At 30.9% G+C, this 18,231-nt stretch overlaps 4 protein-coding genes and 1 long non-coding RNA gene across 10 annotated transcripts in view; 2 read left to right on the forward strand and 3 right to left on the reverse strand.

Annotated features, from left to right (window-relative positions):
- Positions 1-2,274, forward strand: part of LOC124952406 (multiple coagulation factor deficiency protein 2 homolog) — a 2,797-nt gene extending 523 nt beyond the window's left edge. Inside the window, exons 2-5 of one of the 2 annotated variants that reach the window (XM_047502231.1) lie at positions 1,271-1,438; positions 1,527-1,613; positions 1,694-1,851; positions 1,940-2,267. In XM_047502231.1, coding sequence (XP_047358187.1) covers positions 1,287-1,438; positions 1,527-1,613; positions 1,694-1,851; positions 1,940-2,076 — 534 coding nt within the window. In that variant the 5' untranslated portion in view covers positions 1,271-1,286 and the 3' untranslated portion in view covers positions 2,077-2,267. Of the gene's footprint in view, positions 1-1,270; positions 1,439-1,526; positions 1,614-1,693; positions 1,852-1,939 lie in introns of those variants that run through there. The other variant, XM_047502232.1, reaches the window with a different exon arrangement.
- The window catches only part of LOC124952409, a 37,469-nt gene extending 28,281 nt beyond the window's left edge, over positions 1-9,188 (forward strand). Inside the window, exons 2-3 of the long non-coding RNA XR_007101886.1 lie at positions 7,357-7,540; positions 7,631-9,188. This is a non-coding gene — a long non-coding RNA (uncharacterized LOC124952409). The remainder of the gene's footprint in view (positions 1-7,356; positions 7,541-7,630) is intronic.
- On the reverse strand, positions 638-5,240 carry LOC124952396 (ribosomal oxygenase 1). Its single transcript, XM_047502215.1, has 6 exons — positions 5,007-5,240; positions 4,128-4,759; positions 3,763-4,040; positions 2,937-3,669; positions 2,666-2,852; positions 638-2,580 (listed from the first exon to the last, which is right to left on the reverse strand). Exons 2-6 carry the CDS (start codon positions 4,757-4,759, stop codon positions 2,509-2,511), a joined length of 1,902 nt encoding a protein of 633 aa, XP_047358171.1. The 5' UTR covers positions 5,007-5,240; the 3' UTR covers positions 638-2,508.
- On the reverse strand, positions 5,542-7,401 carry LOC124952402 (breast cancer metastasis-suppressor 1-like protein). Its single transcript, XM_047502226.1, has 5 exons — positions 7,260-7,401; positions 6,828-7,013; positions 6,526-6,748; positions 5,920-6,403; positions 5,542-5,834 (listed from the first exon to the last, which is right to left on the reverse strand). Exons 3-4 carry the CDS (start codon positions 6,741-6,743, stop codon positions 5,929-5,931), a joined length of 693 nt encoding a protein of 230 aa, XP_047358182.1. The 5' UTR covers positions 6,744-6,748; positions 6,828-7,013; positions 7,260-7,401; the 3' UTR covers positions 5,542-5,834; positions 5,920-5,928.
- LOC124952399 (transcription factor HES-4-B-like) lies at positions 8,438-16,203 on the reverse strand. Of its 5 annotated transcripts, XM_047502220.1 has the most exons (6): positions 15,644-16,203; positions 14,683-15,042; positions 13,135-13,277; positions 12,351-12,440; positions 9,904-10,251; positions 8,438-9,719 (listed from the first exon to the last, which is right to left on the reverse strand). In XM_047502220.1, the coding sequence occupies exons 3-6, from the start codon at positions 13,186-13,188 to the stop codon at positions 9,330-9,332; spliced, it is 882 nt and encodes a 293-aa protein (XP_047358176.1). In that variant the 5' UTR covers positions 13,189-13,277; positions 14,683-15,042; positions 15,644-16,203; the 3' UTR covers positions 8,438-9,329. The 5 variants fall into 5 exon arrangements, with proteins under 5 accessions (XP_047358176.1, XP_047358177.1, XP_047358180.1 ...); XM_047502221.1 differs by lacking the exons at positions 14,683-15,042; positions 15,644-16,203 and adding an exon at positions 13,760-13,875; XM_047502224.1 differs by lacking the exons at positions 14,683-15,042; positions 15,644-16,203 and adding an exon at positions 13,393-13,734.
- Between the last annotated feature and the right edge of the window lie 2,028 nt (positions 16,204-18,231).

Consider the following 18,231-nt stretch of genomic DNA (forward strand, 5'->3'; position numbering starts at 1 on the left):
TCTCTATCGGTTTCTTACTTCTTTCAAGTAATTCAATTCGTCTCACGATTATCCGTCATCTCTGATAACATCAACTTGTTGACATTTCGATTATAAGATAAATGAAAAAATACACTTGTAGAGACACTGACGAATGTTTCATAGGTACACACTATTAATGTTGGATCAGACACAGCTTAGAGATATAGCGAGCTTGTAATGCTTGCTAGGAAGGAAGATTTCGAGTTCTCTAGTACAGGTCCCTTGTAAGGCGACACAGGTACATATGGGCTGCCTCGATGAATGGACCAAATGATATAAATTATTTATAGATTTCGACACCCGTACGGCCGACGTAGCTGACTGAAACGCCGAGGGTTGTTGGGAGTAAGAACGTGTTTCGTTCGTACTTCAGAGGGAGTGAACAACCACGGGGGTCCACTTGCAACGAAAAACCCCTTGGGGCACCCCCTCAACATATGTACTCTCGCTCGACCACCGTCGGCTCTCTATAAAATTGATTCCTAAATACCCTAGATTCGTGCCCGTTCGTGTGTCTCTCTTAACACCTACGCCCATTTGGTTCACGCTCTATCGGATAAGGTGGCACGAAATTTGAGAAACGAATGAATTCGAGCATTTCTTCATAAAGCGTGCATGCATTTGAAAATATTTCTTTTATTTAACATTTCGGGACAATTCTAAAATACGATTTACAAGGATTATTACATTAAAATTATCCTAATAATATGGTAGACATAAGATAATAATATCCTTCTTTCGATCGGTTATCGTTCTATTTCAATATGAATAAAATTTCGTCGAAATAAAAAATATCAAGTTTAATTGTAACTTATGATAAGAGCAGAGTACAAGTACCATATTCCCTGGGGGGGTTCAAACTAAATCAATGGGCTTGTGGGTAATCGCATAATAATTATCGGGACCCCCTCTACCGTCCATCTGTCGCTAGCCAAGGGGGTATTCGACCCCTTCGAGAACGAATAGTAGATGCTTCTAGGGCAACATGTCCGATAAACGTGACCCACCCAGCAGGTCCTATTGTCGTCTGGACGTAATCGGAATGTCGTCCAATGTCGATCCTACCCCTTGGTTCTTATGAACTTTTGCTGATCAATGAACATTAGGAAAGAAACGATGATAGAAATTGATCGTACCTATCCAAATTGCTGATTTAATCAAAATGATGCTTAAGCGAATCTCTAGATGTTTCTTTAACGAATGACTTTGCTGGTTCTCTTGATCCGCTGATGTTTCACTTTCATTCAAGTGTTTCAGACTGTCAAATGGTGTTAGCATTTTTCCTCGGTCTATGTATCGCTTCTGCGGTTGGATTACGTGGTCCACATCATCCAAGAAGCTCCGTTTCTCATCATCATTACTCGCCTCATAAAGGTGTTAAATTGACGCAAGATACAGAATTGCTTCACGATGCCACGTTAGTTTTTCATAAATATTTGTTATAATAATACGAATGATATCTTTTATCTTTCACGAAACATGCTTAAAAGTTTTATCGTTTTTAGTCACTTGAAGGAAGACATGGGACCGATAGCGTCCCAGCTTGATTTTTCGAAAATGAGCGAACAGGAGATTGAATTCCATTACTTCAAGTATGATCTTTCGGATTATTTCGAATGAAGTATCGTTATACAATTCGTAGAGAACTTAGATTAGTATATTTTAATTGTAGAGTGCACGATATCGATAATAATACAAAATTAGATGGCCTTGAAATTCTTCATGCCATTCAACATACATTTCACGAACATAATGTGGTCGATGAAGATGGTAGAAGTTTTGTGGATGATGAGCCACAAATACAAGAAGACGAATTGCCACGGATCGTAGGTAAAAGAAAAAAAAAGGATAGATTTAGATCACGATTTTTACAATGATTATTCTTAACTCTATAAAATTATATTTTTTATATTATAAGGTTTTATAGACAGAGTATTGGAAGAAGATGATTTGGATAATGATGGTTATTTAGGATACGTTGAATTTGTTTTGGGAAGGCGAAAGGATCATATTACGCAAGCAAAAAGAATTGGTAGAAATAATATTAAAAAATAAAAGGACGACCATGCTCATTCGTAAATATAAATATTCTTTAAAATCGACGATTCACACGTATCTCTTTTATAACATTGAATATGACTTTAAGCACTATCATCAGAAATATTATATTCCGTAGATAATATTAAAATATTTTTAGTTAGACAATTTTTGTATTTATAACTGTGTGCCAGTTGCATAATTAAATATTTAAATGTATAATTTTTATATATGACTTTGATCGTTCTCGATGATAAAAATAAAGGATAAAACATGTGATTGACGTCTAATTGTAAGATAAACGTTAATAAAAATAAAAAAAAAATAAAAAAAAAATAAAAAAAAAATAAAAAAAAAAAAAAAAAAAAAAAAAAAAAAAAAAAGAAAAATGGGAAAGAAGAACAAAATCGAGATTCTCCACATAAAATGATTTACTTATTATTTGTATGCTCATTCCAATATGTATAAGGGATCTTTCGTTATTAAAATACCTTTCTCCCAAAGATCTCTTACTATTTGAATCTGCGTGATACAAATATTATTATGAATTATTATATTATATGCAATATGATATAAATTATTTTCTTTTTCCTTTTTTTAAACTTACTTTATTATCTTCCCCAGTAATTGGTAATTCTTCAACTCTTATAAATTTGGGAAAACGATATATTATTTCTTTTATAGCGGGCACGAATTCTTCTCCAACTTCTAAAAATTGTGGTTCGTATTCGTGATATTCCTTGGAATTTTCACAAGAATAATATATCCTATATGTGTCTGACTCTTGTACCAATCTAATCGCATAAAATAACAGATACATCAACGAGGGTGTAATAGAATATTAATTAGCATTAAAGATTAATCAGAATGCATATTACCTTATACAATGAGATCTTAATAATCGTATTTTCGTATCGGGCTCAATTTCCACTCGATTTTCTACGATTCCTTCCTTTGTCATTCTTTCTCCATCTTGGGCTATAGAACATTGTCGTTCATAATCTACAAGGACAGGTGGCAAGAAATCATGAATATGATTTTTTGCCATTTCGTCAGCTGCTTTGTCTATATCGATATGTTCTACAATACGATTAAGTAAATATTTGATATTTTCTCTGAAGGACTTTCTATAATTAGATTTATTTTTAGAATGTACAAAACCAAGATATTTTAAATAATCAAGAGGCAATCCTTCACGAAAATGACTATCATTCGCAATTGCTTTTTCCAGTGCATCTGGAAGCAATTTCTCTAAGAAATCACCCCAACTATTTTTTTGATAAACACTCAAAGTAACGTGCAAACTATGACTGTTATCAATCGTTTCTCCTTGATGTATCGTTCCACGTGGAAGATACAAAAGATCTCCCGCTTCTACTACCGTATCTAAAATAGGCTTTCCTAATTCTGACTGATCAAAATCTTTCGACGAATATCTCGGCAAATAGTCGCTTATTTTTGATGATTTATATAGCCTCCATCTTTTCTTTCCTTCAATTTGCAATATGAAAGCTTCTATGTCATCATAATGCGGCGCAAAACCTTGGCTATCAGGTGGTGTCAAATAAGAATTTGCACCAACGAAACATCCAAAATATTCTTGAAGAGTCGCTGTATCAAGTTCATTTATATTCATTCATATGTGTATATAAAATAGCATCTATGTATAATGATAATTAAATTAATGAAGTTTCATTTTCTTACCATTTAATGTATGGAGCCTAGGTAAAAAGGTTTGAGGATTTAACATTCTCACCGAACAACCATTTAAATAATAATCCCAAACAACAGTAGGAACGGCACGACCAGAAGGATTATGAGTTTCTCTTGTACCATTAAAGTATGATGTAATATCGATATTCTTTGTAAATAATATATAATGTTCTCTTAATATTTTATCAAGTATTGGTGTTGACATGAGAACCTTGTAATAATTACAATTATTTCTCTTTATATGGACAGGAGTTTTTTCCCAATTCGACCTGAAATAAATAATTCTTTAAATACGTTCTATACATAAAAGTCTATAAATATTATTGAACAATTTTTTTTGTTTCCCTAATACTTACTCAAAAAACTTATCAATCTTTAAAGGGTGTATCAACCATTCAAACAACAATTTACTTTTTATTACGGGATCTTTTAAAAAATTATCATGTACCACATCATAATTAATACTGCTACTATTATTTTTTGTCGGTTGCAATTTTTTCTTTCTCTTCACTTTCTTTTCCTTTCTATTTATCTTCGATTCTTCCTCTCTCAATTGATTCATTTGTAAATTATTAATACTGTCCGATACAGAAGAAGAATTTTCCAAGTTGGTCATTGTCGTGTCATTGCTAAAGAAATCATTGGCTGATAATAACTTTTTCTTCTTCTTTTTCTTATTTTTATTACACTTAGACTTTTTATATTTTGATATTATCAAACTATTCGATTCATTGGTATTAATATTTTTTTTAATTGTAGGACTATGAGTTTTCGATGAAGAAGATTTTTTATGATTTTTGTTAATAGTCCCATGGCCAGGCAATGATAACATTTCTTTTTGCTTATTGGCAATTCGAACCAAATTTTTTTCTTTCACATTTGAGTGTGTCTTCTTTTGTAATTTTTGTGACTGTAACGATGGATCTGCATTTTTACGTTTCATTGCATATGCAGCAAATGCAGATATTTGTTCAGTCTTCGAAACCATCTGTAATAATTAAGAATCAAATTAATATACATTATTTCACAATTTTTAATTACTTATATATATATATATATATATCTAATATCTATGCTAATGACAATTTTTTTTTTGATCGAAAGGTTACTACGATCATAACCTTAAATAAATTCATATACTAATTTGGGCATCGAAACAAAGTCAGATTTTTCTGTTTACACAGCTTAACGTTAATATAATAAAAGTTATTTATATATAAGCATATTTCATGTACCTTTTTTTTCTTGTAATACTAAATTTACACACAAAGAAACATTGATTTTTTTTTTTTTTTTATTTCACATCCACGTTGCTCGCACCGTTTCAACGCAAGTTGGATAAGGTAGATGTGGTTAGATATGTTTCAAATGAAATCTGGCGTCATCTAGTAATTCAGCAAGGAATTAAATTTAGATTCTAAGAACACTTTTCCAAAATTGATTGATGTTATAAAATATCAGAATGCAATATTTATGCAATTAACTTTTATTGCAAAATATGAAGTATTTGTATATAAAATGATACAAGCTGTCTTCAATACCATGTAAAATATTATAGTATCATTATAGAGAATAAAACTGTTAGTATGTATATAGGAAAAAAAAAAGAAAAAAAAAAAGAAAAAACAAGAAAAAAAAAGAAAAAAAGAAATTATATATTTAATCTTGGTACGTTATTTTTTATGAAGTTAAATTTATTATTAATCAATGAAAAAACGTGATTTATTTACATTATTTATGTTGTTATTTAAAATTTGTTTACTGTTATCGTTATGATTAATTAGTTTAAATGTCTTTATTATTTTACAATATAAAATTTAGACGCGATATTGGTAAAATCCTTTGAATTTGTATGCTTCTTTTCGAAAAGCATAAGCATTATTACAGTTTAAAGATTTTTTATATTAGATTTACACCTTAACCACTCATTGTGCATAACAGTTTTTCACAATGCAAAGGAGTTCTTAATGCTCGTTCAGTTCATTGCACTTAAAGGCACAGTATCATAAATGTGGAAACTCAAAATGATGAAGTGCATGAGAAGTGACTGTTGCCACAGTTAACTTTAAAAGAAAAAGATTTGTTAATTTTGTGATATGACACTACACATTCATGTATGTCCACATATTGACATGTTAAATTTATAACCTTTATGTCTTAAATTATTTCAGTTTTTCGACTACTCAGACTCTTTTTTATCAAGGCCCAATCTTCTAAAATATCAGCATCATTAAGCATATAAACGATATACGGTCCTGCTACAGAAACTGCTCTCCTTCTCTCTGTATGATTTCTACGTCTTCTACCGGTTGAATTTAACCATAAATCTGCATGAATATCAACATTATTTCTATCCTCTTCCAATCTACGAATTTTCTCTTGAAGATCATTATGTATACAGTCCCAAATCAATTCTTTTTCACTCTCAAAATTTTGTAAAGCTGCCTGTTCTTCAGCTAAAAATTTATTTTGTATATTTTGTAATCTGTATTGTTTCAATATTCCAGCTACTTCAGTTTTGGTCTTCATATTTTCTTTTAAACGTTCCAAAGGTATTAAATATTCTTCCGATTTACCAACTCTTACTTCACCTAATTTGGTATCAACTTGCGTTATTCTTTCGCGATACAATCTATAGGAATTAAAAATATTATAATTAATATTCATCATCATATATGAAAACATAATTGTAAAATATTTTCTTTTACTATATCAATTATTATAGTTTACTTTGGTTTATCATTTTATGCTTACTGTTCTTTAAGTAACGTAAATTGTCTTTCTAAATCAACTAAATTCTCCATACACTCGTTTCGTCTTCTTTCACATTCATCTTCATCCATCTCTGAAGAATCATCGCTATCACTATGTTCTGCACTACTATCACAAGACGCAGAGCTTTGATTACTATCGTTGCTATCATGAGACATTTCTTCTCCTTCTGGCTCTGATTCATCTTTGACACTAGGCATCGGAGCTACATATTTCCATTTTTTAAATAATAACAATCTACAATATTCACTTAATGATACTGTCAAAGTGTCAAGATAAATTACCTTTAATCAGCTTTTGAGTACCGAGGATTAAGGTATATCATAAAAATCAATAATTGTGAATGTAAAGTAAAAAAAATTCGTCACTGATTTGATGATAAATGTGCCTTATTCTTTTATATATATATATATATACATATATATATATGTATATATATATATATATATATATATATGTATATGTATAACCTAAAAAAATAAATTTCAACATTCAAAACACATTCGAATACGATAACCAAACAAGTATTTCACAATTAATTATGTTATATGTTGTACATATAATGTAATATAATTAAATATAAACTAAAATAAATTATAATTGTTGACAAGAGTTAATAGTTTGTTTCGACAGATTTGGTAATATTCTGTTCCTTAAGAGGCACAATATTTTCATTAAAGTTCCTGAAGTTAATGTAATATTTATATCGTTGTTACCTAAAAAAAAACGAGAACTTAACACTAATTCTATTCACTAATGAATATTATTTTTTTTTTTTATTATAAAACTTCAAAAATGTTATTTGTTTATAAGAAGAAGACGTTATCGCCAATCCTGTGCCAGAAGACTCAAGCAGCCGCTTCAAGCAGCTTCTAAATGGACCACGTGACTTCTGCACATGCGTATTATATGAATAAAACGTTCTATTACGTTTTCCTTCTGTTTTACCAACGGACCACACCACAATTTACAGTTAATTCGTATATACCGACATCAGGTAATAAAAATTTTCTTTCTAACATCCATAGATAAAATATTAGTTTTATTTATCATTCGATTAAAATTATTTACCAACTTTCGTTCGTAGCGTATGTAACTTCAGCGACGGATATGGACAAAAAATGAACTACATGTGCAATAGGGAAACACTGTCCTCACTATGCGCCTATTGTGCATCGGTGTATAATGTAATGTAATTATGACTTTACTCGAAATCAATAATCATATTTGGAAAAAAGGTGATTAAAGAAAATTAAATGTAAACGATTCTTTATAGTTCTATATTACCTGTTAATGGCTGAAAGATTATTTTAGATATGACAATATATTATATATACTTCTTTGTGCGCTCGTTTTAGAAATTTATTCTATAGGATTGAAATTATAAATTTTATGGAGCTTTAGAAAAAAAAAAAAAATAATAGTTAGAAATTTATGACCCGTCTTGCATAAAATATGAAAATTATTATGTATCTATGAGACGGAATGTTAAGTTGTCTAAGTTTTTCTATTTTATCCTTACATCCATCATCATAAAAATGACAAGTTGAATGACTAAAATTCAAGTTCGAAAGGATAAAGAATAGTGTATCTTCGAAAATGACAATAGCCTATATAATTGCCCTTTTAAGGACCTTTTCGGCATAAAGGTTCTTTTTTGCTTCCTCAAAAATCCTATTCCCTAATCCCAAGTATTCTATAATAAACGTTTATAGTACAAAATTACAATAGTCCCTGATTCTTAAATGCTCTTAAAGCATAGAAAATGATTGTTTACACTTTTTTTATCTTTTTTAAAAATAAATTTTGTTCGTCAATAACTATAAAAGATTATGCCATCTGCATTCATTATTGGCCTAAGTAAGAAATGGTTTAAAGTAAGAATAACGGTACGTCGTAAAAGCATAAAATATATTTATTAAAATATCGAGAAATATAATAATAGTATAAAATAAAGTTAAGTATAATTGTATTTTCTTTCTGCTATCACAGGTTAATCACACATAATGTATTAATATTTATATGAAAATTCGTAATAAATATTTATACCGAGTGATATGTTTTGTCGCGCAGACGATAGGCTTCATTTTCAGAAAGAAAAATAAAATAAAGAAAAAGAGAGAAAAAAAATGGAAAACAAAAAAAAAAAAGAACAAGAAAAAGAAGAAGATGTTCGATCTACAAAAGTCTACGATATATCTCTCAAATAAATTATTAATTCGATGCTACGATGAAACGTTCAGATCTATTCTATACGAATAATCGAAATATAATTTATCATTGAATTATCATTATATAATATCGTTTTACAAATAATTAGAGATAATATTTTGTAATTTTTCATTGACATACGAAGTACGATTAATTTAAATTGTATCGTAGAAATTAAAGATATAGCGAATTACTAAAATGAAAAGTATAATAAAATATTATATAACTATGGAATTAAAGCCATGTACCAAAATAATGTGCAATATACTATAATCCTATTTATATAAATCTATTTTATATCGAATGATTTTTTGTTTACGAATAACATAACTAATTCGATTCTTTAACCGTAGATAAATAATATTATATAAACCAACGAAGATTCTCTGAATAATCTTATCTCGCAAAAAAATAATTCTTCTTTAATGTCTCGATCAGCTGTTAATAGGTTTAACTTGGAAATATAAAAAAGATCCTGTTTTTCGTTGTTTTTTCTCTCTCTCACACAGACACACACACACACACACACACACACACACATTGTATAATAGGATTGAAATTAAAAAAATTTCTCGCTACCATGGTCTCCACATAGGATCACCATCGTCTACACGTTCGACATCGATTACCTCATCGTCCTCCGTGTTAATTCTTTGATGATTCGTAATTTTATGTTTGGCCATAGAATTTCGTCGAATTTCTTTAATGTCAAATGTCAATTTTGTTCGATCGTCGTCGTTAAATCTTACATGATTTTCTGATGACCCCGTCATTGTTTCTGTTACCGTTAATGTGCTTTCAAATGTTCCTTTTTTCACATCTACACGAGGACTCGTTTTGTTAGCAGATATTGCGATATTCGGTACAATTATGTTATTAGTGTCCGTTGAAGGAATTGGATTGATCAAACAAGGATCGATCAAAGTGCCAGGATCCAGATCGATTAGCGTCGTATTAGGATTGATCTAAAACAAAAAAAAAAAAAAAAGAAAAAAAAAGAAAAAGAAAATCGAAAGAGAAAATTTCGTTATCTTCTTTTTCTGTTTTTTGTTTTCTTTTCTTTTTCTTTCTTTCTTTCTTTCTTTTTTTCCTTTTATATCCAGGAAACAAGTTATGCGATCGTACGAAGAAAATTAATAAACAACTCACATTCAACGAATTAATCTTGGAATTATTTTGAAGACCAATGGCCAAATGCCTGGCCAAATTCTCCGCCGCTTTGCCAGGAAGTGTCGCCAAGAATCTACACGCTTCGGTGGCGCAATGTCCAAAGCCCGATTGCCATCGACTTTCAGCGGCAGCTTCGTCATTAACCATCGTAGTCATCTTTATTGTCGTCGATGTTGCTGCCGTCGGTGGTATTGGTATTGTTGATATTGTCGTAGTTGAGAAACCAGACAAACCGGCGGAACGAGAAGCTTGTAATCTTTGCAAATGACGTACCGTCAATTCGAGAATGTCCGCCTTTTCTAATTTACTGATATTTTCACCTTCCGTCTAGAAGAAATATATTCAAATGTTTTCATTTTTTTCTTGCTTTTTTTTTTTTCCTTTTTCTTTCCTTTTTCCTTTTTCTTCTCCCCCTTTTAAAATCAACGATATTAACAAACGAATAAAGTGAAATAAGATAACGTTGATGAACGTTCAATATGATTAATGTTAAGCGTTTAAGTTACAAATTTATAATTTATTAAATAATTTCATTAAGCGTTAAATTAAGTTACAAATAAGTTTTAATAAATGAATCTCATGTACGTATTAACGATAGATGTAACAATTTGCAGCGTCATCTTTGTACTCATTCCATTTATCTTTTTTTTCTTTTATACATACATATGACCATATATATATATATATATATATATATATGGCTTCTTCTCTAACATCGATAAAAAAATAGATATCTAAGGATCGTCGTCTGAGCGCGCGTTACTCCTTTCGTTCTTCCTCGATTCGATTCGCTCGCACGAGCTAACTCTTCGATAGCGAGCGATCGCTGTCGAGGATCGATCCCTTTTCCGATCAAGAATCGTGCATGACCGAGCCACGAAAGAAATCCTTTTCTTTTCCCGACGGACACGGTCCGTCCTTTTGTTGGTTTATAGAACGACGAGCAAAAGATCGGTTCGATTACCGAGACGAATTTAAATCCAAAGTCGACGTAGAGTTTTTCGTTCTTCCGTTCAAAGCGAAACGCGATAGGCTTCGTTTCTTCGAATTTTATTATCTTTCCAATGTCTATGTACTGTTTATTATTGTTACGAAGAAAAAAAAAAAAAAAAAAAAAAAAAAAGAAAAAAAAGAAGAAGAAGAAAAAAGAAAGAAAGAAAGAAAGAAAAAGAAATAATTGAGATAACGTCGATGAAAAATTATTTCCTACTTTCTTTCAATGAAATTTTTCGACCTAATCGATAGAACAATTTTTGCTCTATTTTAATAGCTTATCAATGCTATTAAAATACTCGACTTTACGGTTAGTCGTCTAACTATTAATTATGCGAAGTAATTCGACGAATAATCTGTCGAAATACGCGTTGGCGATCGGAATTGCATAAGTTCGAATATAGGTATGCATAGAAAGGAAAAAAGAAAGAAAGAAGGAAAGGAAGAAAGAAGGAAAGAGAGAAAAAGAAAAAAACAGAAACAAGAAGAAAGAAAAAAATGGAATAAAAATAGTTAGAAACATGTCAGGTACTAAGTAATCGCCATAAATTTATTCGAATAATTAATAAAGTTGCCGTGTCGGTAATGCCGTTGACATTTCAGCGAGTTCCCACGATGCTTGGAATATATTTAAGAGGAGGAAAATAGTTTTGCCACGCGTAGTTGCGGCCGGAGAATGCGTTTCCTGCCGCGAGCGCGCGATCCGTAAAATTGCAGAACGGAGATCGTAAATAGAGTCGTGCGAGGTTTAAAAAAGAAAATAAAAAAAAGAAAAAAAAATACAAAAAGAAAAGAAAAGAAAAAACAGCGCGCCTTTCTTTTCGTAAACAAAAAAAAAGAAAAAAATAAAGAACACGTGCTATCTGGACCAAACTATATTATCGAATTACGTATATCGATTGGATGTGCCCATTTAACGCGTTTTATCATTTTAGAAAGAATAGATAAATAATTTTAGAAAAATAAATAATTTATATATATATATATACAGGTTTAGTAATAATAATAATAATAATATAAATAAATAAATAATAATTTATATAAAATAAGAGAGAAGGGAAAAAGAATAATAAAATATATATTTAATATGGAGCCTCCTATTAAATTGTTATATCTTTCCGATTAGAATTAGTTTTCTAATCGATCTGTCATGCATGAACGAAGATAACGACATTTAATCGACACTCGATATATCGTTTTTCGACTGTGACTAATAGAGAAATCGATCGAGTTTCTAGAAAATATCTGTATAAGTTTGAACGTCTTTACAGGGCTTTCGTTTTTTATCGCTATATATCTACATCCTTTTAACTTAACTAATAATACAACTTTGATTCTCACGCGATGATAGATTATTTTATATATATATATATTCTCTTTTTTTCTTTTTATATATAATAAACGTTTCATATATAATAAACGATCGTACTCACTTCGAATGCGTCCACCATGAGATCCTTCAATTCGTCGAGACATCGATTGATACGTGCTCGTCTCTTTCGTTCTAAGAGCGGTTTCGTTATCTGCAAAGAATAGAGAGATATTTATATTTATTCTTTTTATTTATTTATTTATTTATTTATTAATTTTCTTTTTTTTTTTTCTTTTTCTTTCTATTCTCCTTTTTTTTTTTTTTTCTAATCATACAGAAAGAAACACACGAGTGATAATAATTCGTTTCGTCATTTCAAATACGTTTTTTCTATGGATAGTTCCTATTGAACACCGTGTATAACGATAAACGCATCGTTCGACGCGTGTTTCATTCATCATTTACACTATCCTCTTTCATTTTTCTCTTTCAGAGTTGAGCGCGTACGAGTAGTCACGAGCGAGCGACGTGTCCTATCGCACATAACGACCGATTTTCTACACGTCCGATTAAATTTCTTTCTTCGAACGATCTCTTCATTCTTAATCATTATTTCCAAGAAATAAATAATCAATAAAATATCCTTGATAAATATTTTTACTCTTTCGATTGATCGATCGATTCAATTTAATTCAATGAACGTAAAGATTTAAAGCGTTAAATTTTCCTTTCGTTTCGTTTCATACAAAGCCATTGCAAATTTTCTCGATTAAAAACAAACAATATTATTTTCCGTCGTCTTATTCGCCAAAGAGAATGAAAATTCAAACGAATGAAACGACAAGAAAAGGAAAAAAAAAAAAAAAAGATAAGAAAGAAAGAAAAAATACGCACTTATTTCTTACCTTTTTGTATCGATAAGTCCTTGAGACCGGATGGGGGCAATCGTACGACATCATTGCACGATTTCTTCTTATCCTTAAAAATTGTCAATCTCATCGGTGGATAGGCTTGCGTCAATTTCGAAATCTTTCGTGAGAATGATATTCTAATGGAACACGTTTTATTTATGACAATAACTTTCTATCCTTGTATATATCGTATATAATAAAGTTATACGTACTTACTTATTTACTTATTTATTTATTTACTTACTTACTTACTTATGTACGTGTATGAAGGAAGCGATGAAAATAAAAGGAAAAAACAAAAAAAACAAAAAAAAAAAAAAAAAAGAAAAAGAAACAAATAATAAAACCGAAACCAAAATAAAAATTGAGAAAGGATGGCTCAAGGAGAGGGTATGCGTGCGTCTGCTTGTGTATATGAGAGAGTCAGACAGAGAGAGAAAGAGAGAGAGAGAGAGAGAGGAAAAAAGAAAAGGAGAAAGAGAGAGAGAGAGAGAGAAATAGAGAGATACAAACAGACAGAGTGAGAAAGAAAATGCGGGCGCGCGGCTTCGAGTCCCTACGCGAACTGACTCGATTGCTCCCGGCTCTTCTTGGCATTCCCCCCTTGTATGCTTCTTACCCTCACCCAACTTCGAACCCTCCGTGTCCGTGGCAGAAGGCACTTTCTGGGATAGAAGGTCTCTTGGCGCTACCAACGAAACGCGTCCTTTCATCTCCAAAGATATCAACATTATCTCCTCTTCCTCCTCCTCCTCCTCCTCCATTTTTTTCCTATTCCTTTCGGCTTAAGACCAATCGCAATTTTCTTTTTCGCATTTCCTTATTTCCATCTATTTCGTTTAGAACTCGAGAGAAAATTATTCCGTTAATTAATTTCTTTTTATTTCTCTCTCTCTCTCTCTCTCTCTCTCTCTCTCTCTCTCTCTCTCTCTCTCTCCTTTTTTCGTCGTAAGTTTAAAAAAAGAATCGAACACTCCGATGTAAAAAGATGAAATTTAACAGCCATTAATTAAACCTTTCGCGAAATTGTTCGTGAAAAATGATTAACATAAGGTACTTCGTTGTATTATGCAAATTTGTTGGACATTTGAAAAAAAAAAAATAAAGAGAGAGAGAGAATTATTTTGTTAATTAATTCTTATTATTATTATATAAATAAATGTGTGTGCTTAAAGATATGTAGTGCGTTGATATGGCGTTAAGTTTTATGTAATCCTTTTAATTCGTATAGAAATTATTATAATTATGTCACGAAAATGGCTTGATAATTGGGATTAAATGATGTACACGTTTCTAATATTTTTCGAAAGGTATAATTTTCTAATCTATTGCTCGCCGATGTGAATTTTCAGGATTGAATTTTTATATCGGACGAATAAAATGACATGATTGATTACGCGAAGTTTCTTTTTTTTTTTTTTTTTTTCTTTTCTTTTTTTCTTCATCCTGTCGTGCTCTTTTTTTTTTTCTTTTTTTTTTTTCTTTCATTAACTCTATGCTATACGTTTAACTTACGTAGGTTTGGTATATATAAGTACTTACCCTGTATCGATGTTGTAAGTTATTTCCATTTCTTTTTCTTCCCGTTCTCCAGGAAATCGCTCGTTGTTCGCGATAACGAACGAACTTCGTTTAAAGAACGAAGCCGACTCGAGTTACTCGTTTTGCGGGATATAGTTAACTGCCAGCGGCGCGTGTCGATTTTGTTTGCAAAATATCGGCGAGCAAGACGGTAACAAGAGCTCGCGCGTCTCCGTCTTGGCTAGATAAGTTGTATACTCCAAATCGATTAGAATTTCATTGCGACTGCATATCTTGAAGGCATTGATACGGAGTATGTGTATGTAGGTATGTTAATGTTTCCTCTTGATACGCTGAATTAGCATTATAACTTTCTTCTTCCTACGAAGATGAATAATCGAAAAGAGTTTTTATTCTATGATGTCTAATTGTAAGCAGAATATGAGAATATGTACAAACGCGCGCGTATGTATATGCGCGTGTGTGTGCATGCGTTTATGTATGCGTTTATGTATGTCTATCGAGATATATTGTTCCAAAGATATAAATGACGATGATCGACAATAGACGAATGATTTCGAACGAATTATGAAAAAATGTTTCCTTTTTTTTTCTTCTTCTCCTTTTTTTTTTTTTTTCTCCTTTACTTATTTATTTCATTTATTTATTTAAATTTCTTATAAGGGCTTCATATAATTTTAATATTAACGACCATATCGAGCAAATTATCCTACGTTATTATCGATCGTGTATCATCGAGATATACATTTTTTCGCGAAATGAGAATCTCATTCGATCCTTCATCGAGTTCGATGAGAATACGATCGTAAATTTCAGATGAAAGTCAATCAATATACGTAATAATAATGTACTTATATATGTATTTATCTGTCGTATTTATCTATCTTTTATTCTTTTTTTTTGCCTCTTTGAAATTCTAAATTATGTTAATATGCGATTATTTTAATTCAACGATACGTACGTGGATAGATAATGTCATTTTATAATGACACTCGACGAAAACCAAAAAGAGTTCCTTTCTTTCTTCGTTCTCTTCTTTTCACTCACGACCTTTCGAGCATTTTTCTCGCGCGAGATAACAGAGAATCTTAGGCCGGACGTGGCTCCTCCATTAAGATTATCTTATTCTCCGTTGCTGTTCGGCGGATACTTAGAAGTTTCTCCCAATGCTTATCCACGTAGTCTTTACTTGACGCGATTAAAGTGGATCCTTTCGTCATTCTCTTTCTCTCTCTCTTTCTCTTTCTCTCTCTCTCTCTCTCTCTCTCTCTCTCTCTCTCTGTCTTTTTTCTCTTCAATTCTTTTCCAAAATTGTTATTCTTTAGAGATATTCTTTTTTTTCCTTTTTTTCATCATACCGAAAATAATTACGATTTTTCAATTCATTCATGTGTAAATTAACAATGTTCATTGAATATCAATTTTGTTTTCGTATCTACATCACATGATTATATCACGTGAAAACTGTAATATTTCTACTACTGATATAATCGTATTATATTAATCATAGCTATGTTATAAATATCATAACTATATCGTAATAATAATTATACTGTATCAAGTATATTAAAAAAAAAAAAAAAAAAAAAATGAGAAAATTTGGATACGAAGAAATGATAAATTTTGTGATAATAAAAAAAAAAGGTTACATCGAGCCATAGAAAATTAACAATAAATCATTGCATAGAATGCTTATTAATACATTCTCTCTCTCTCTCTCTCTCTCTCTCTCTCTCTCTCTCTCTCTCTTTATTATTATCTGAATTTAAATGTTAAAAAGATTTCGTTTCGAACGATACTATTCTCAATGAAGGGTCTCACAGTTCTCAAGTAACTTTTCAGGAGGAGGACGAACAGACAACACGGACAAGCTCTCGTAGAATACCAGGAAGGAAAACAATAATTAGTGATGTCACCGTGAGCATTTGACGTTCTTATCCTTGTGAGTTCTTATCGTACTTTGCGATGATGAAAGAGATGGAAAAAGGGGCAGAGGTGGGGAGTAAAGGAGGGTCGTGGAAGGGAAGTGGTATTATATCCTATCGCAAGTCCGGAATGTACATAATATATATATGGCTTACGAAGCGGCCGAAAGCGTGCGAATGTTTACGAGTCGTTTTACAACGGCTCCTCTTGACGCCACATCGGCGTCAATGGAACCTCTGACGTCGCCGTCTATGAGGACGACGACGTCTGTCTCCTTGACATTCGAACCTTCTCTTTTTTTTTCCTCTCTTTCTTCATATATATATATATATATATATATATATATATATATATATATATATATATTAATTTTTTTTTCTTTCTTTTTTCTCTTTACCAAAAAAAAACAAAAAAAGTACGATACATGAGTGTTTTAACAATGTCAAATTTAAGTTCAATATTTCAAGAGTTTTCATAGGAATTATTGTTAAAAAAAAAAAAAAAAAAAAAAAAAAAGAAAAAGAAAAAAATAAAATATCTCGATAAAAATTACGTCACGTAAGAAGATATGTTTCGCCTTGATCGAGAATTAATAAATTAAAAATTAATAAGATATTAATTAAATATCAATTCTTACGATGTCAAGTTCAACAATAGATTGAGATATTTGTTGTTCGTAAGAATTATTTAAGAAAAAAAAAAAAAAACAAAAAAAGAAAAAGGAAAACGTCTCGAGATCGTCGAAACTATCAAAAGGTACTTTATTATTATCGTAAATGGTAAAATTTTAATTATATGAAAGACCAATCGAGAAAATCATTGATTTTAATTGTATTTGTATCATTCCTGTTCAGAACGTTTTTATTTATTAATAGTTTCAAATATTCTTTTACGTTTTTTAACGTAGAAAATTACATACGAACATGAGTCATATAAATAATATCCATTATGGATATTAATGCTAGAGAGAGAGAGAGAGAGAGAGAGATATGTTCCGATAAAATCCCAAATGCATCTACGATGGTTTTCTAATCTTACGTAAAAACTTTACGGTCGGCTTCATCAAACGATCTTAGCGTGACTGGTTGCTATCCAAAAAATTAACAATAAAATTATCGTTTTTCTTTTCTTTTTTTATCTTTATCCTTTCTTTTTCTTTCTTATTTTTTTTTTTTTTCTTTCCAATCACATCAAAACGCGCGATGAAAAAGTTTCCATGAGTCCTTTGTAAACGAGAAGGTGAAAGACTGTGCACGCATGAATTAACTTTTTGGAAAGCGAATAACAAGCGCTTACCATTCAATAATAATATAATAAAATGGAGTTTTACGAAGGTAGCAGTTTACACCAAAGAAGAATCTTGGCATTGAAGACGAAGACGATCTTCTTCTTCATTTTCGTTTTCTTTTCTTATTTTTCTTTGAAAAAGAGGAACGAGAGGAAGAAGAGAGAGACAGAGAGAGAGAGAGAGAGAGAGAGAAAAGGAGAAAATAAAAGAAAAATAAAAAGGAAGAAAAAGAAGAAGTAAAAGAAGACGAAGAAGAAGAAGAAGAAGAAGAAGTTTGAAGTCTCGTACTTAGGCGACTCACGATTTTCGTTCAGAGTATAAAGTACCGTCGGTGA

Source organism: Vespa velutina, chromosome 10 (assembly GCF_912470025.1).
Source record: "Vespa velutina chromosome 10, iVesVel2.1, whole genome shotgun sequence".
NCBI classification, from domain to species: domain Eukaryota; kingdom Metazoa; phylum Arthropoda; class Insecta; order Hymenoptera; family Vespidae; genus Vespa; species Vespa velutina.